The following is a 20,591-nucleotide window of genomic DNA, read 5'->3' on the forward strand; positions in this document are numbered from 1 at the left end:
AATTTAAAGGCTTTTCTAAGACATCAAAATAGGGTGCTTTTGTTTTATTTGGTTGTCAAATAGAGTGCTGGTGAGAACATTATATTTTGTGTGGAAATGAATATCAATCAGTGGCTGATCAATGAGCATCATACAGAGGTTGCTGATGCACAGATCCAACTGTAGTTATTGGGGTCACATTTGTCGATATTCAGACCACGGCCATCTTGCCAGCAAGGTGCTAACTAAGTGCAACTTCCCATAGACGGGGACACTGCCCATAGATCCGAAGTCCTGTTAGTCCGAACATGTATTGAACCTTCGGACTATAATGACACAGCACCCCATATAGACAGCCCATTCATCCAAACAGAAAAGTCCTATCTAATTGTATTAAACAACGTCAAAACTCACCAACATTGCAGCTTTACAGAAAGCTTGAATTATCCTCTTTCAATCTGTAAAGTTTGTGTTTCATAAAAATCCACCGTAGACATATTATGAGCTACATCCTGTCAAGAAAATCTGTGCATGATATATTTTTTCTAAGTGTCAGAGTTTGGGAGTGCTTGTTGGATATCACTCAACTGCTCTGCGTACCACCTGTTTTGAATTTGAACAAAATGCAGGAGACAGCAGGAAGTTGCCTTACTGATAACGAGTGCTTCCAAACTCTGACACTTGGATAATAATCATCTGCAAGGAATTTCTTGACAGGAAGTATAGCTCATAACAAGTCTATAGTGGATTTTTATTAAACAAACACTTTACAGATAGTAAGAGGATATAATTCAAGATTTCCCTACAGCTGCAATGTTGGTGAGTTTGACCTTGTTAAATACCATCAGATAGGACTTTTCTGTTTGGATGAATGGGCTGTCAATGGGAAGTTGCACCTATAGTTAGCACTTTGCTAGCAACATGGCAGCTGTGATATCGTGCTCAGGTGCTGGGCTGGAAGGCTCTCCCTATTTAAGGGCCACTATTGGGCAGTGAGGCAGATTTCTCCTTATAGACACTTCGGTGACGTGCAGAAAGATCTAAGCCAGAGTTTAAGCAATTGAATTGGGAAATCATAAGTTCTCAACTGATGTGACTTGGTCATGTGTGCACTTTCCAGTTCAACCACAAGAGGCCAGTGTGTGCTACGGTTTAACACGCACTTCAACCGACTTCATCTCTCTCTCTCTCTCTCTCTCTCTCTCTCTCTCTCTCTCACGAGACACACACACACACACACACACACACACACACACACACACACACACACACACACACAAATGACAAATGATGGAGAATTGAAAATAACCTTATTGCTGATGGGTTAGACTATAAAAAGTGAAATCCCATCAATAAGCAGGTCAGTCAGTCTATCTATGAAATAAATGCAAAAGACCCTGCAGGCAGCTGATGGTTTATATAGCTGTTTTTGCACATGGGCTTATGAAACAATCTTAAAAAGGGTATCTTTGAAAAACAAAGAAAGGGTCCCGCACACTCACTGTCAGACACTTGCCAAAATTTCATTAAGGCATTTAAAAATGTAATGACTCCATAGCCGATAGCCTTATAAAGGACTTCCTTAAAGGCTATGGACCAGAGCTAGCTAGGGGAAATCATAAGTTCTCAACTGATGTGACTTGGTCATGTGTGCACTTTCCAGTTCAACCACAAGAGGCCAGTGTGTGCTACAGTTTAACACGCACTTCAACCGACTTCATATCTCTCTCTCTCTCTCTCCTCTCTCTCTCTCTCTCTCTCTCTCTCTCTCTCACTTTTTTGATTGATTGAAATATTTATTAACAGAATTTGTTTGCAGAATTACAGTAAATTTCAAGCACAAACTCAATACAAAGACTGTTAACTGTGAGTGGACGACCCAATTAAGCATTACACTTGTTTACAACAGGGTCCACATTGTTCAATTTATCAAAACATTTATAGACGTACAAATAGACACTTCTATGTAGTTAAAGAACAGAACAGGAATTCATCATAAAGGAAGCAAAAAAGGAAAAGAAACATACAGTGAGGGGAAAGGGGGGGGGGCGGTGGGGGGGGGGATTCAGATTTTACAGAGGCCAGTTTCGAATTGCAGCCGTCCGTAGGTGCCCTTTGAGAGCGGTTTTGAAGGAGTCAAGGGATTCACATGTCTTAATGACTGTTGGTAGGGCGTTCCACATTTTGGTGGCATAGGAGCGAAAATAATTTAGTCCCTTGTTTGTGCCGAATCTGGGTTGTACATGGTTTGTTGCACTCCCTCTGGTGTTGTGGGTGTTAAGGAAGTATTTAGACAGGTACATGGGTATCTTGGTGGTGTATCGAATGTTGTGGACCAGACCCATTGCAAGATGCTGTACTCTGTCGTCAACCCTAAGCCATCCCAGCCTGTCAAAGTGGGCAGGGGTGAGGCCAAGTAGGAGCCTGACCAGTTTGTTTTCGGAGGTCTGGAGCCTTGTTTTAAGGGCCTTTGAGGTGCTGTGGTACCAAGAGGTGCATGCATAGTCAAAGAAACCTTGTACGAGGGCTCCTGTTAAGGTCTTCAAGGTGTTTTTGTTGACCAGTGAGGAGATCCTGTAAAGGAATCTTGTTCTTTGATTGACTTTTTTGATTACGTTGGTGGCCATTTTATCACCGGAAAGATTGGCCTCCAGGATGGAACCTAGGTAGGTAATTTCATCTTTTCGTGTGATAATATTGTCACCCACTCTAACCAAGAAGTCATCTGCCTTGCTGAGATTACTATTTGATCCGAAGAGAATGGATTCAGTTTTCCCCAGGTGTAAGGATAGTTTGTTAAAAGCGAGCCAGGTGCAGATTCTACCGAGTTCAGAGCTGAGCTCACTCTCACTCTCACTCACACTCACAAATGATGGAGAATTGATAATAACCTTATTGCTGATGGGTTAGACTATAAAAAGCGAAATCCCATCAATAAACAGGTTAGTCAGTCTATGAAATAAATGCAAAAGACCCTGCAGGCAGCTGATGGTCTATAGCTGTTTTTGCACATGGGCTTATGAAACAATCTTAAAAAAGGTATCTTTGAAAAACAAAGAAAGGGTCCCACACACTGTCAGACACTTGCCAAAATGTTGCTCTTTATTGGGTCGACGTTTCGGTCGATTAGACCTTCATCAAGACAGACGAAATGTGAAACAAAATGTGAAACAATCTGCCATATAGGAGTTGGGACCTCAACTTAATTTAATGTTGGCAGAAGAAAAACAAACACACACACACACACAAAAACTGGAATATTCCTGAACTTCTCGATGGTCATCTGGCCTCACTAAGTAGGCTACATGTGATTCTGACTGAATGTGAAGCTTGTATTTAGTTTTTACTGTAGATTACCATTGCAAAGTATTATTATTCATGTTTGTTGGCCTATTGACTGCCTGATCATAAATGTGAATAGACAGGCAGTTGTGTGGAGTGTACATTTAATGCATGTGCACTGTGTGTGCAGGCTGGTTCTGGCTGTGTCACCGGCAGTTGTATTTGTGTACGTGTGTGTGTTGTGGGAAGTGTGGTGTGTACTCAGTCAGGACCATGCAGCAAAGTATAGCGACTCCATGTAAACAAACATCAATGATGTTAGTTGGGCCTTCGGTACAAGACCTTCTATAGAAACCATGTGGAGTGTTAGTGTGTTACTACCTGGACTAGGGCAAACCATGGCTTATGGTTAAGTGGGACACCCCTCTGCCCAGCATCCTATAGTAACACCAGCCACAAAGCACTCTGCCCAGCATCCTATAGTAACACCAGCCACAAAGCACTCTGCCCAGCATCCTATAGTAACACCAGCCACAAAGCACTCTGCCCAGCATCCTATAGTAACACCAGCCACAAAGCACTCTGCCCAGCATCATATAGTAACACCAGCCACAAAGCCCTCTGCCCAGCATCCTAGTAACACCAGCCACAAAGCACTCTGCCCAGCATCCTATAGTAACACCAGCCACAAAGCACTCTGCCCAGCATCCTATAGTAACACCAGCCACAAAGCACTCTGCCCAGCATCCTATAGTAACACAGCCACAAAGCACTCTGCCCAGCATCTTATAGTATTAGTAACACAGCCACAAAGCACTCTGCCCAGCATCTTATAGTAACACAGCCACAAAGCACTCTGCCCAGCATCTTATAGTAACACAGCCACAAAGCACTCTGCCCAGCATCTTATAGTAACACCAGCCACAAAGCACTCTGCCCAGCATCTTATAGTAACACCAGCCACAAAGCACTCTGCCCAGCATCTTATAGTAACACAGCCACAAAGCACTCTGCCCAGCATCTTATAGTAACACCAGCCACAAAGCACTCTGCCCAGCATCCTATAGTAACACCAGCCACAAAGCACTCTGCCCAGCATCCTATAGTAACACCAGCCACAAAGCACTCTGCCCAGCATCCTAGTAACACCAGCCACAAAGCACTCTGCCCAGCATCCTAGTAACACCAGAAAGCCCTCTGCCCAGCATCCTAGTAACACCAGAAAGCCCTCTGCCCAGCATCCTAGTAACACCAGCCACAAAGCACTCTGCCCAGCAGCCTATAGTAACACCAGCCTCAAAGCATTTCAGTATTTTTCAAGGGTTTTGAATATTTTTATTTATAAAACAAAGGCAAAGAAGTTTAGGGATAAGGGGTTTAGCATATAGCAATAGAACCCTTGGGGCTCCTTTTTCAAAAAACCCTTATCCCTAAACTTATTTGCCTTTTTTCTTCTTTTTTTTACTATTTTGAAAAACCTTTTTGAATTGTTAATGGCCAGTCTACAAGCTCACAACGTGTCAATGTAGATTGGCTAGCGGTGATGAAAATGGAGCCCTTGGTCTTTGAGAGACACCTCCTTTTAGCCCTCCTCATACTCTGTCATAATACTGCATATCATCTGCTGTCATATACTGTATATCATCTGCTGTCATATACTGTATATCATCTGATGGCATACACTGTATGTCCGACAGTGGCATAAGGGGCTCCCTATGGTGTGTTCAGCCAAGCGCACCACCTTCTGAAGGTCCCGAGAGCAGCTATTTCCATACCAGACAGACACAGTGCCCCTATAGCTGCGCCACCAGCAGATAGAATCACCTTAGACAGTAATGACATTTTACTGACATCACTGACTGGCCTCAAATCAAATGACATGTTGAAATGTCATGTAAATAAATTATATACATTGTATAAGTCAGTAAATAAATTGTTGTGCCATACTCTTATCCATCTCCCAATCTCCCATACACGATAGCAATTATTACTATGAAAATATAAAGCCATTTATTTAACACTTTAATACTTTAACATCAAAATATCTTGCGCCGCCTTTAATAGATGGCATTTTAGGTTTAGATTATATTCAGAGCCCCAACACAACTCAAAGACAACAAGCTTTCTGCTTTATACCCAGCTGCTCTGGATCTCCAAACCAAACGTTCTTGCCTGGACACAAATCTTCACACAATTTTCAAATATCTCACTCATAGAACATTTTGGTGTGACTTGCATCATGAACGGGTCAGGGTCAGGGAGGCTGTTTGATCAGAGTGAAAATCTGCAGTGTTTGCCTTTAGGTTTAACATGCAGTAGGCAGCGCATGTGTGCATCTCTATGCATGACGTTGGTTCATAGAATATGATGTGCCATTAAAGGCCATCTTGTCCATAATGGGGCGGCAGAGCATTAATCGACTGAAAGTGTGTGAGTGTGTGTATGTGTGTCATTTGATTTTACATAATGCATCGCAGCATTTCACTTTAGTAACCTATAAGTAATCATAATTCTGTGTGACCCCATGCAATACTATACCCATATACATGTTACTGGTTAAACGTTACTGGGAACAAAGCCCCCAACAGTGAAACCAGCCAATGGAGAGAAACCAGCTTTGTTGCTCAATTTACGACCCACGAGTCAAGACAGATTAGGCCTGATTGGATCGTTGATGCCATGTGTGACCTACAATCTGTGCTGCGTTGGTATTGGCAGAGCGGGAGGGGTCGCCGAGCTCCCTGGGCAAAGGTTTCCATGGGAACGAGCCCTCTAACGGGCTCCTCTAATCTGCTGTTTAGGAGCCCTCGCTCATCTTGAGGCAGCGTTCTGCTGGATTCCTTTATGTCAGGCCCAGATTCTTCTGCTCTATTTCCTCGCTCTCTCTAGACCCGCTCTCTCACTCATCACCCCCCCCCCCCCCCCCCCTCTCTGATGTTTCTCTCACTCCCTCCCTCCCTCCTCTCTGCATTGCTGTGGCTGCTCTGCTCTGCTCCAGCTTGCTTAGAATCAGTGGTTCTCAAAGTGGGGTCTGGGGACCCAGGGTCAGGCGGGCACTGCAAACAAATATATAACAAATATAAACTTAAAGGACAACTTTAGTTTTTTTCAACCAAGGTTCATGTTTTAGGTTGTTATTAGAGAAAGTAAAAGATGAGTGTTAATTATTTTTCATTTGCTGTTTTCTTTAGTTTTAGGGATTGTAGCTGTTTTTGACAGGGGGCGGGGGCATTCGAACATGGGGCTAAAACATTTTTTTTTACAAAGTTTTATAGCGATTTCCTTTTTTATTATTTACTATAGTCATACTAGACCCCAAGAAATATTTGACCACAAAAGATCACGGGATCGACTGAAAGAAACTGACATATTGAGCCTATGATACAGTGTGGCTTCCCCCCAGTATAGGCTACCTTCACATTCAGTAGATCCTGTGATCTTTTGTCGCCAGATGTAATTTCTTGGGGTCTATGGGGTCGCCATAATATTTTGTAAATAAAGACGTATTTAGCCCCATGCTCGAATGCCCCTGCCCCCCTGTCAAAAATAGCTAAAATCCTTAAAACAAAAGAAAGCAGCAAATGAAAAAAGAATTAACACTCATCTTTTACTTTCTCTAATAACAACCTAAAACATGAACCTTGGCTGAAAAAACTAAAGTTATCCTTTAAAGTGACTTAACAGATCATTATTTAAAAAACTTTGGCTTTCAATATAGCACATCTACAAGCTCTCAAAGCATTGCATTCATTGGGTACTTTAAGCTACTTGGATTTGTAACATTTTGAATATATGCTATTTTGGGCTCCAATGAGTGGGGATTTCAGGCAGAGGTTCACCGACTTGTTCAAGGACACTTGGACACATAGCTGTTGACACACTTTTGGCTGTTGCAGGGATCTCACCACCAGGGACCCAGCAGGCAGGAATGATGGAGCACCCGGCTGCTCATACAGCACACCAGGATCATAAAGCACTCTGTCTGCTACTACTGTATGTCCCACAGGACTATACTGTTGTGTCCTCTTACTTGTCTTTAAACGTAACAGGTCTGCCATTCCTGTATGAAATGCAAGGAATTGTTGGCACACTATGTTCTTTATATATATTCTAAAATCTTCCACTTGAACATGTTGCACAAAATAGACATTTTGTGCAACATGTTCAGCTATACATTGGTGTGCTTGTACTTTTCTTTTTACTAATAGTTTTTTTAATGTTTAGATTAGATTAGATTCCATTTGTACACTCTCAGAGTTACATTAACATTGATTTTACAATATAAATCGGGGGTCCCAGAGATAGAAATGCCATTAAATGGGGGTCCGTAGACTAATATGCCTATCAAACTGGGGGTCCTTGAAACGAGTTGAGAATCACTGCTAGAGACCTCCATCTTCTCTTATGGAGGTCTGTGACTGTGAGAGCCCCGCCCGTACCAAGCCAGGACAGAAAAGATGATGACCTGACGAAGATGTAACTGAAACATCGAAACGCTTTTTTACTACTTTTACCCTGATAATAAAATAAGGGCTTAAACTGTCTGAGTTGCTCCAGTGCCTCCTTTCGCCTCTGAGAAGCACCAGACCTGCCATATAGGCTAGAGGTGCGGTTGGAACGCCAGGACAGAGAAGGTCAGGACTGGAGTATTTCTAAAAGCTGTGTCGAAGGATGGGAGGGCAACACAACATCCATATGTCTCAGCCTCCATAGGAGGTAAGTCCGCTGCTGGCACTTTGCGAAGATGGCCTTCGTGTTGTCATTAAAGGTCAGCCCACTGTCAATAGTGGTCCCCAAGGGATTTGTAGCTCTGCTAACACTCTCCACCTCATCAAGTGTCTGCTGCGGAATATGGTCGAGGTCATCCTTCCTCTGGGGGCTTATGGAGCTCTTTGGTCTTCTTGGCGTTCAACCGGAGGTGTAGTGCTCCTCACACCACTGGTGCAGCTTCTGCTCTTTTCGATGTGCACAGTAACTTCAGTACATTATTTTATTGAGCATCTAAACAGCGGTAGATATCGAAATTTGGCTGCCAACAGGAAACGGTGGAAAGTCTTGCGATACTTGGTACGTTCAGAAAGGTACTTTGTGCTCTTTAGATACCTGAAACGGCGAATGAGACGTCTACCTTTCTATGTCTATGATCACGAGACTGTTGATTACTGCTGGAGAGTGCCTGCTGCTGTGGGGAATTGGTCCTCTCCATAGATTGGCCGTCTCTGATGAGCCATGTGTGACACAGGCAGTGGATTGGACGGTCGCCACACCCATCTTCTATAAAGCTCACTCACAAACTCCCTCACAACAATTCACTGTTCAGTCGGTGTGCCTGATGGAGGGGAAAGGAAATGGTTGCAATAATGTGTTCCTTTCACACCTGGGAAACTCCCTCGGATCCTGTCAGTGTCAGGTGATCCTGCTCACTCCTCATGCATTGAAGGAAGCATGAGCTCAGATCGGGGCTCTCCCCAGGTTGGCAGAGGGAGAGTATAGTGCCCAAGATTACGGCTTAGTAGAAAAATGTGTGTGTGTGTGTGTGTGTGTGTGTGTGTGTGTGTGTGTGTGTGCTCAACAGTGACACCTTAGGTCACCCAGCAGTATTGCTGCTGTTTTTACTCTAAACGGATATACATAGGGACATACATAACATACAGGGTCCCTATGGGAACCAACACATGGGCACTGGTCACATCCCACACTAACATATGTGGATGTACTCAAGAAAGATGCACGAGCGCAAAGCACCAACGAGCTGGCCGGATGTATGGAGAAGTAACCAGGATGACTGGAGGCGACGATGGAAGGCTTGTCTGAGGACGACCTAGAGAGAGTCCCAAGGGACACACACGGCCAGTTATTGGACCGGTGTGAACCACTCAAAAATGGGTTACAAAAATCGTGGGATAAATAATTTAAATTAAAAAAACAAATAGGCTACTTTAGTGACTCTTAGTAGCCTACACGTAGTACATAATTTTAAATACCTCATGTTGAGTTTAGTGACTCTTATATGCATATAATTTTAAATACCTCGTGATATTGAGTTTAGTGACTCTTATATGCGTATCATTTTAAATACCTCGTGATATTGAGTTAAGAAGCTTGCACATGGGTATCATTTTAAATACCTCGTGATATTGAGTTAAGAAGCTTGCACATGGGTATCATTTTAAATACCTCGTGATATTGAGTTTAGTGACTCTTATATGCATATAATTTTAAATACCTCGATATTGAGTTTAGTGACTCTTATGCGTATCATTTTAAATACCTCGTGATATTGAGTTAAGAAGCTTGCACATGGGTATCATTTTAAATACCTCGTGATATTGAGTTTAGTGACTCTTATATCTTATATGCGTATCATTTTAAATACCTCGTGATATTGAGTATATAGTGACTCTTGCACATGGGTATCATTTTAATTACCTCATGATTTTGAGTTACGAAGCTTGCACATGGGTATCATTTTAAATACCTCATGATATTGAGTTATAGTGGTGACTATGTGTATGTTTTTAAATACCTCATGATATTGAGTTATAGTGGTGACTATATGCGTATGTTTTTAAATACCTCGTGATATTGAGTTATAGTGGTGACTATATGTGTATGTTTTTAAATACCTCGTGATATTGAGTTATAGTGACTTTTGCACATGGGTATCATTTTAAGTGGTCTTTCTGGATGTGAAGGCAGGGCGGCAGGCGTTGCTCCGTGAACACATTGAGGTTAATACCACCAGGGGATGTGCTTGTGGATATTCCCAGGTTATGGTCAGAGATCAAGTAGGCTATTTGATTGCTTTAGCCCGCAGTGATTCTGTCACGTATAGGCTACATTCTCACACAGACACACATGCACGCATGTGTGCACACGCACGCAAGCGTGTGAAAAGCTAAAGCCATTTAAAATTATCACCATTATAGTTTTGGTCTTAAAATAATTATATATTGTGTGCTGTTTTTGCTTAAAATATAATGTTCTCACGGTCTACAAAGCCAATATAATTAGTAAAATACATTAAAAAAAGGTTGAACCTTTTTTCAAACAGTAAATTCGGGTCCGAACTGGGTTAACCCCAAAGGCCAATCCAAACACAACAATTACTTTTTTCTTCTTATTCTCCCCCCCCCCCTCTGGAAATTCTTAATATCAATATTTTCTTAATTGTGCCATATAGGCCTATACAGTATGTGTATCAACTGGTAGCGTAGCCTGTAGCCTGGCTCAGTATGGCTCTGCATGCCTCGCCTACCGCTGCCGGTATACTGGTATATAGGCTACTATGGCCAGAACAAAGGCAGTTACTGATGTCAGATTATTGACACCATAGACTAGTCGGAGTCTCGGAGTCGGGTCGTCTTGACCGGCGGCGACATGCATCGCGGATCGCGCCCCCCCAGAAGGATCCACTTTTGGTTTGGTCCAGATTTAGCGTATAGGATGCATTGCGCTGTCCATCCATGCAACAGCGGTTTATTCTATTGGTCCGATGGTGGAGTTGCGCGTCCGTCCATCCATAGATTAATTCTCTGTCAATGGCCCGCTTGTGACTGGACCCGTTCTCTGTGAAATGCAATGGCTTTGCACAGTCAAACGCCGAGAATGTATTTTATTATGGATATCTTGTGTTTTTTATGGATACTGCCAACGGTGTCATGGGCTGTCGAAGGTAAGATATACTTTATGACTCATTCGAATCTATTATTAAAATTTAGGCAATGAACTAATTGTGAATGAGCAACTGCACACTAAAGACCCATGAAGTGCATAAAGAGAAAATAACTATCTGACTGTGGGCAACAATAAACAGGACTGTATTTCATATGAATTATATCTAAGTAGTGTTCGGTACAGAAACATTTGGAAGAGGCTCTGTCAAAGTACAATTACATCATGTGCCTTCAGTGCCTACTCTGAAGTGAATAGAGCATGGTAGGCTAGTCTAGGTTTGTTTGTTTGTTTGCTTGCTTGCTTGCTTTCTTCACATATAAATCAGTTTCACAATAAGTTATACACCGACCAAATAGCAAGTGAAAACTGAGGGAGAATGCCTGAAAACCCTCCAGGGGGTTCGCATTGTATTCGTGAATTATGCATATAATGCATACAACTGAACTAATGCTCTTTCATTAAAACCTGTGTTGTGCCTGTATATAGGCTATAGCAGTACAAGCCCATCATCCCATTTAAACACACTGATGGTAGGGTATGGCCTAGTTACTAGGCTATATGCAATTCATATTTGAGAAATGAAAGTATTTTTTTTAATATATTGGAGGTGTCTGTGATGTGGACTCATCTCTTTTCTGAATCTTTTTGTAATAGTAGCTGCACGTTTCAACCAACTGTACATGGAAGTTTATAGCCCAAGACCTGGCCATGGCCATGTATGATACATTTATTAATGGAAGAATGTGTCTCTTTTGGGTTCGATTTCAGCATCTACTGTTATGGCTGTTGCCTCCCCAAGGGGGGACCCCACTTTCATAGATTGTACGACTAACCTGTAAGGTTTTCATCAGTAAACACCCCTTATTGAACATACTGTACATATAACTATATATGTATAACTGTTTATGTATGTAATATTATGTAGGCCAAAACGTATGTGTAACATTTTATACTACATTATTCTCCGCCTGGTAGTACACTCTCCCCAATGTCCCTGTTGTTATAAAGGGGGCTTACCCCTACCTGAGCTATATTTGACCATATTTATTGATTTATATCGTATAAACCTGAGGGATATTAAAGCTGCAACCCCGAATTTGTTTTGACCCATTGAGACCTTAGAACAGATTCTACAAATGTCTTCTAAATCATGACAGTTTTCTGAAAAACCTCTGTTTTTATAATGTAGCCTAAGTGGTTCTCAAAGTTTTCCATGTCAAGGACCCCAAAAACTATACGTAATTGACCGCCGACCCCCATCTGGAAATATGTTGTTCCAGGGGACACCCCCCCAGAAGCAAAGATTTTGAGTTAAAAACGTTCGCTCTGAAAGAATATATGTTCAAAGATCTGCGCCACATTTTCACGAATTTTCAACAGCTAAAGTATAACACAAAATGCTTAAAACACCAAAAGGGGTTTCCGTCCTGAATGGGTTAATGGGCTGCGGTGGCTCAGGGGTAGAGTGGCTGGTTGCCTGTTCGAACCTGGGCTCTCCCAGAGTTAGTGTCGAAGTCCTCCTGATGTACTGGTTGGTGCCTTGCATGGTTTCCGCTGCCATCAGTGTATGAATGTGTGTGAATGTATGGTTGAATGCAATACACACACAATCTATGTAAAGTACCTTGGATAAAGGCACTATATAAATGCACCATTTAATGAATAATGCCTTATTTTAACCAATCTTGCAGTTAATACAATAGAGGCAGATATGCGCATGCATAAAGTGAATGGCAGATCGAGTGGCAAAGTGAGTGACAAAGTGAATTTAAGGTTGTTTAAAGTCACTTAATGCAATCAGACTTTTCTGTGGTTGTAGGGGCTGTCAAGGCCAGAAAGTAGTTTTTTGCCACTCAGTAGGCGTTCATGCATAACTTCCGGGTATATGATGCTCTACTGGACAGCAGTGGCTCAAGCAGGAGGGAGAGTGGCTGCTTGTGGGAACCAATCAGAAAGGTTAGGTTGGACCTGTGTTACTGTCCAAGTGTCATGATTAGTCATTATGTTGAAACTCCACCAGCTAGTGAGGTCATGAAGCAGGGTACAAATCACACCCGTGTGAAGTGAGGGGCGCTGTTATCATCGTACATCATCATGCATCATCTCATTCTGGCCAATCAGAATGCCTGTTGCCACAAATTTACTGGCAGTCATTTGACCTAATTTCTCCTTTCATTGTCGATGGCAATTAATGTTTGTGTTGCGGACATTTTGTGGGGACAAAAGCTGTATATAGGAGGGGCTAGCGACACTCAAAAATACTGTAGTACTTGCATATTCTTTCAAATTGTGTGTGTGTGTGTGTGTGTGTGTGTGTGTGTGTGTGTGAGTGTGAGTGTGAGAGAGAGACATCCACAACATCAGTGCAAATCACCATCTTGTGTATGATCATGTCAGACCAGAGCGCGATCAGCGACGGTGGTAAGTGACTCACAGCTCACCCAAACACATCTCTCTCTTTTTACTAAACCACGTGGTCACCTTATCACCTAAAACTGGACTATGACTATAGGCCTTAAGAGAGGGAGCGTGTTGAAATATAGGCCAAATATAGGCAATAAGTTAATGCTGGATCCCGAAACCTGAACACGCTGATCAACATGTTGCTGATCAAACACGTGTAGCTCGTCGACGACAAGCCACAGAATGATCGCTGTCAGCAAAATAACCCCGGCAAGCTGATGTCATAGCAGAAAGACTTGTAGTTCATTGGTTCCCAAACTGGGGGTCAGGAACCCCAGGTTCAGGTTCAGGTTTATTTGTCATGTATAAATACAATATTTATTTTGCTCAGAGCACTCTCAGTCTTACATACACAGGACATAAACAAACATCTATAGTGCAAGAAAAAGACAAAAAAAGTGCAAGTGAAGTGACAAAACAGTGCAATACAGTTCAAGGGGGTCCCCACATCATTTTCAACCTTTTTAATACCAAATTTGTCAAATAAGAAAGAGGCAAACATTGTGGAAATAGCCCACCTACAAAGTAGTGCGAGGCGTTGTCAGCGTGTAGTTTGGCTATTCTCACAATATTTATCTGTGGGACTGAGCTAGCCCTGAAACATGACTGCCATGATGATTATCATGACAGTCATGACGTAACTGCACCCTGTTTTTGGTGCTCGCTGCATTTACAAGATTTCCGTATATAAACATTCAGATTTCAAATATAAAGTACTCACAATTTGTCCCACGGGTGTTAGTTAGTAGCAGCACCAGCGATTAGAATTGCTGCATCCCGCGTTGTTTAATAAAAAGCATTTTTGTCCGAGCGCCCCGGCTACTTTTTTCAAACGGGGTTCGTTTGGGAAATCCACAGTTGCACACCGGGAGCGCACTCGCCTATTAGTCTGTATTGGCAGGGCGGTCAGAGTACCTATATCGAACACACCGAGTGCCACCCTCCTCCCGACCGATAGGGGCGCGTAGTTGAAAGCCAATGGGAAAATAACAGCTCGGATAAAAATGCTTTTTATTAAACAACGCGGGATGCAGAAATTCTAATTGCTGGAGCTGCAACTAACTAACACCCGTGGGACAAATTGTGAGTACTTTATATTTGAATTCCGAATGTTTATATATACGGAAACGCTGTAAATGTAGCGAGCGCCAAAAACAGGGTGCAGTTACTTCATGACTCTCGTATGAATACGAGAGTCATGAATCATGGCTAGGACTGAGCCAAACAAAATGTAAGTGCTTGTCAGGGTCCCCATTTCACTTCAAATAGGATAATTTTGGGCAGTCGCGGTCTGAAAGGTTTGGGAACCCTTGCTGTAGATCAGGTCTATAATAAAGTACAACAAAATATGTATTTTCTATGTACATAGGTTAAGGTCTGTTGCAGTAAGCAGAGAAACCATGTACCTTGTTAGTTTTCCTGCATCAATCCAGGCGGTAAGATATGATATAAGTCTGACATAATGGTATCTCAGTGCTGCTCAAATTTGCCATGCTTAGGATGTGCCCCAAAAGTGTTGCGCAACCAGCAGATCTTCCAAAAATCAGCAGTACATTATACAGGATTTCATTGCATGCACGCACGCACACACTGACCCAAAGACCAATGACTGACGTCCATGCACCTGTATTGGGACTAGTTGGTGGTCCCATGATGTGTGTCTAGTCTAGTCAATCTATCTATGCCTGCTGTCGTATTGTGTCTCTCTGATTCAAGAGCCAATCCCCCCACATCATACACCTCTGTCTCTGTCTCTGTCTCTATCTTTCTCTCTCTGTCTCTCTCTCTCTCTCTCTCTCTCGGTCCCTCCCTCTCTTTCTTTCTTTCCTTCTTTCTTTCACTCTCTCTCTCATGTCTCCCTCACTTTCTATGGGGGAAGACCTATGACTGTCTTTTGATCCGACACCCAGCCTACATAGGTAATTGGATGTGCGTGTCTTTCGGCTGTTTGTTCAGCCTCTTTTGCTAAATATTTATAAAAACCTATTCAGGCGGACTTAACCACTTGAAACCTACAGGCTTCCTTCCTTACTTTGGGCATGTCATTATAGGCAATACTTTTATTATTGGTATTAGTATTTTAGTAGTTAGAGTCTACAAGTTCAGAATGCGTTCCGATGCAGTGTGTTGTGAGCTTGTATATATCTGCTATTATTATTATAGCTACTTTTGCACGTCACTGTCAATGAACAGGTACAGGCATTAATTACCAAAACGTAAACATACAAAGTTGAATTGTGAAAATGCAAGGTTTCTGCCTGACAATGTTAACCCATTTAGAACTCAGGACGATTCTACAAATGTCTTCTAAATCATGACAGTTTTCTGAAAAACCTATGTTTCTATATCAGTGGTTCTCAAATTATTGTCAAGGACCCCAGAAATTGCCGACCCCCATCTGAAAATATGTTGTTCCAGGGACTCCCCAGAAGCAAAGATTTGAGTTAAATACATTCGCTCGGAAAAAAATATATATTCAAAGATTTGGGTCACATTTTCACGATTTTTCTAAAATAGCAGACCTACAAGCTTGTAGCGCGGCACTCAGTGCCATGCTCTGAGCTTGTAGATCTGCTATTTTTCAATAGCTAAAGTATAACGTAATGCTTAAAACATTTAAACGTTCCCACCCAAAATGGGTTTTAATGGCAAAATAAATTGTATTTATTGATGTATTCATTTATTTATCATGGAATTATTACGTTTTGGAATATGAACTGTTGCCAGTTTGAAAGAGCTTACTGCACAGCAAGCCTCATGTAACCTCTTCTCTGCACGCTATTGGAAGCAGAAGCAGTCTTTCGTGGCTTCATTGCCCTTTCTTTGCCAACGGAGAAGTTAACCAGCATTAATATTCAGTGTTATACACATTTGCCCTGCTCTTTACCCTCTGGGAACAGTGCCAGAAAGGTACTGAGCATCAAAACAGACCTACTGTTCTCTGCTGCGGGTTGATGGGTTTGGAAGTCTGAGAATGTGATTATAAGATTCTATAGGCCAGGGCTTGTCATTTCCCATTCAATTGTCCGCGGTCATAAAAGTCACTTGTCTGGAGCACGGGCACACAAATACATTTTAAATCAACTAAACTGTAAGTTGGTTTTGTTGAATACATTAACCCATTTTGGGGCGGAAACCCTGGAATAACATATTTTCAGATGGGGGTCGGAGGCCAATTACATATAATCTTGGGGATCCCTGACATGAAGTAGTATCTTACTATAGTCTACCACAGAGAAACATCCCTTTCTGTCTGGGCACAAGGCAGCATGCAGGTTCAGTGCATGGTGAATGAAGTCAGTGTGAAAACCTGAGTGTTGTTGAGAAATCCATATACAGCATGATCCGTTTTCCTTTTTTTTTTTTTTTAAAGAAGAGTTTTAGGGTATGATGTTACAGCCTTGGCAGTGAAAAACCCTCAAAGGGAGGAGAGGATGTCTAATCTGAAATTGTCGTACAAAAATGCCTAATAAAAACAGTATTAAAAAAAAAAAAAAGGGAGGAGAGGATATTGCTGTCGGGAGGAAACCTTATAACTCCATTTTTGAGTTTTTTTGTTGCATAAATCAGTGCTATTGAACACCCTTTACGTCTGTGTGTTGTTTCGAAAAAATTGAACCAATGGAAAGTAGTAAAAAGTGCTTTGGACAAAACCTATTAACTCCATTGGACCCTCAAAATGTCTGCTAAAGCAACACCACCACCTCTCCCCCTCTCATGCAAGTAATTGACAATATATAAAGTTACAACACCAACTTTGATGAGGCTGTATTGCTTTGTTTTCAAAATATAAAGTTTTCTTAATTTCCTTAAAAATGAACATTTTGGAGTTTCCTCCCAACAGCAGAGATATATAAAGTGTATTGAGCTCTAAAAGCCACATATCCACAACGTTTTTGATTTTAGTTTTAGTCATAGTCTTTTGCATAGTTTTCATTTAGTTTTAGTCACACTTAAGTCACCTGTCTAGTTTTAGTCGACTAAATATCATAGGATTTTAGTCTACTAAATCTACAATTGATGTAGTCGATTAAAATGTATTTTGGGGGGGCCTTAATTTACACTTGCTGAAAATATCTGATCTACATGCTCACTTGCGTTGCAGCGCGACGCGTTGTGTAAAAGTGTAAAATGACTTGTGTCTATTATTTATACTGGATCTCTTGTCCACTATAGTCCCTTCCTAACGTTTTAGTCTAGTTTGTATTTGTTATCGAAATTGTTAGTAGGGCCAATATTTAGTCTTATAGTTTTAGTCATCATGGCTTTGTTTTCATTTAGTTTCCATTTAGTTTTCTGAAATCAACACTGCTACAAAGAGAATGCCATTGATCTTCTGCGTGTGCTGCATGCATATAGAGCTCCATGCAGACAGCAAGGTCTTCATTAATTTGCCCATAATGGCTGCTCATAATCACTCTCTGCACTCTACTGTATACATTCCTCATCTTGACCCAGCTCCCTCGTTGACTTTGTGCACTTAATTCCATCCAGTCTTTATATTTCATTTGTGCCAAATCAGCTCAGGAAATAATTGTTTCATGTTGTTATTTGTCTCTCTTAAACCCTGAAGCCGTGATCATTCCATTTTACAAATTACACATTTATGTAAGCTTGAATAGAAAACGCAATAAAGGCTTGATTAGCATGTTTTACTTGAAATGTTGCAGACATTATGAAGCATAGCTGGAAACAATTTGTGAAACTTCCAAAAAGCTTGCATGGGTGGCGGTCTGGTGGATATTAAAAACATCCTTCTAACCGCCCCTTAAGGTCTTCCACTGCTGGCCTGCTCGCTTTGCCTAAAAAAATGGCAACTAAAAAATACGGGGAAGCAGCTTTTTGCTTCTACGGGCCGACGGCATGGAACAAACTCCCACAGTACCTTCGACAGGCAGCCTCTGTAGACATTTTTGCTGTAGTCTACCACAGAGAAACATCCCTTTCTGTCTGGGCACAAGGCAGCATGCAGGTATACTGTATATTTGCAGCTCATGACAGGAGGGAAATGATTGATGTAGGGAAGCCTGTGCAATCAATAACTGAGCTATGCAAGACTGCATCCAGGCTGTTATAATAGAAGCCAGTTTAAACTAAAGAGCTTCATGGAATTAATTCAGTCCAGAACCATGATTTGAATTTACAATTTAGGCATGTCGCTCTTGATCCAGAGCGACTTACTGTAAGCAAGGTAAATACACACATCAAATGCATAATACACTACAATATAGTGCCTCAGTAACAGTAATAGAATCATAGGTAAACCAAGAACCTGACATCAATATTTATAGAAAAATAATAATAATATCTCTGCTGTCGGGAACTCCAAAATGTTCATTTTTCAGGATATGAAAAATTACATTTTACGGGAAATTAAGAAAACCTTATATTTTGAAAACAAAGCAATACTGCCTCATCAAAGTTGCTGTTATGACTAAATATTGTCTATGATTTGCGTGAGAGGGGGAGAGGTGGTGGAGGAAGCTGCTTTAGCAGACAGTTTGAGGGTCCAATGGAGTTAAGAGGTTATGGGTTCTATTTTCGTTCGAGCTTTCTAAAGCCACAATTTGGGGATTTTGCATTGAGGAAGGGCGTTCCCGCACTTAAGTGGCTATTTTGGTCACCTATCTAAATGCCTAAAACACCTCCGCTACCCGTTACATTATGCATAGGTTTATTTCAAAGTGCCATGTAATCTACGAAATTCGGATTTATATATATCGTGCATGTAGGCCGTCTCTATGAAACGGTATCAAGCGAAAATGAGATTAAAAATCGGATTAAATCACATTTGCTGCGCTATGGGGTGATGAAACTGAAATGGCAAATGGAATCGCGCACAATGCCTGGCACAATTAAGTCAAATAACTTCTTTGACTAGACAATTATATAAACCCAATGGACACAAGGAAGTGCATGGCAGGCACTCACTTCTGCTGATTATAGGAAAATTACAAAGAGATTGTAGGAGAATAATGATGGATGATCAAGCAGCCTGACTCCGTGGACATCTCCATTGCAGGCGCACGGTGCGCACTGCTCTATACCAAACAAATTTGGCATTACGCCTTACGGGTACTTTTAAACTCCACTATGCTCCTTTCCAAATGTTTGTGACCAAAATAGCAATTTATGGGAAACACGCCCATGACCACACCTCTAGGTGCAAATACCGGTGTCGGCATAATAGATAGCGGGTGACGCTGGACCAAAATACCATTTAGGGACAGAGAAAGCTCCTATACTCGTAATTGTAGGGCAGCGGCTGCCTTGCGGGCAGCGGCTGCCTTGCGGGCAGCGTCACGGGTAACGGCGGGGACGAAAATCGAGCCCTTTGTCGGTATTATATTGGTTAAATATTTTCAAAGCAAAAAAGAAACAAAAAAAATTGAGTTATGAGGTTTCCTCCCGACAGCAATGACATGTACATTGAAACTATACAAACTATGGGATGCCAGGTGAACAAATGGACCTGCAGGCATCTGTCTAAATAACATGCCATCTAAATTACATTTTTAACCGTTGTATAAGACTGCGTGCGTGGTTGTCGAGGTTATCCTAGGTCAAGTGTTACGGGCTAAGGTGGAGTCTGAAGAGGTGAGTCAGATTACGGTGGAAACGTGGGAGTGAGTCTGCAGGTCTCTAAATGCAACGGGGTTAATTGTTCCACAGTTTGGGAGACAGAAAGGAGAAGATTAAAATGGATTATTTTCATAATACTGTAGATTAGTTTGATTAGCATGCCTAATACACAGTCAGTGGTGGAAAAAGTACTCAAATGTTTTAGGCCTACTTATATTATTATATTAACCCATTTAGGCCTGAGGCTGATTCTAAAAACGCCTCTAAATCATCACATAATAAGCATCACATTTTACATACTGTACAGAACCCCAAAATGGGTTCCCGGCCTGAGGGGGTAAAATACCAAAAGGGGTTCCCGCCCAGAATGGTTAAGTAAAAGTAGAAAAAAGGAAGGAGAGGGTATGTGATCACATACCCTGAAGAAGGCATTTTGTTGCCGAAACATTGGTAATCTAATATATATATTTGCATCGTGACTACGAGCTGTGCGACTCACCTCTCCTTCCCTTTTTTCAAGTTTGTCTCCCGTGGTCAGCACCTCCCCATTGGTGTGGATGTTTGTCTCCCGTGGTCAGAAGTTTCGTATTTAAAATGTACTCAAGTAA

The 20,591-nt window shown here is 41.7% G+C and overlaps 1 protein-coding gene across 2 annotated transcripts in view; it reads left to right on the forward strand.

Moving 5' to 3' along the window:
• Positions 1-10,869: 10,869 nt before the first annotated feature.
• Positions 10,870-20,591, forward strand: part of ephb2a (eph receptor B2a) — a gene marked incomplete at its 5' end in the record, with an annotated part of 58,742 nt that continues 49,020 nt past the window's right edge. The window contains one exon of one of the 2 annotated variants that reach the window (XM_080764253.1): positions 10,870-10,936. In XM_080764253.1, coding sequence (XP_080620379.1) covers positions 10,870-10,936 — 67 coding nt within the window. The remainder of the gene's footprint in view (positions 10,937-20,591) is intronic. The other variant, XM_080764254.1, reaches the window with a different exon arrangement.

Source organism: Protomyctophum bolini, assembly GCF_963924005.1.
Source record: "Protomyctophum bolini genome assembly, chromosome: 5".
NCBI classification, from domain to species: Eukaryota; Metazoa; Chordata; class Actinopteri; order Myctophiformes; family Myctophidae; genus Protomyctophum; species Protomyctophum bolini.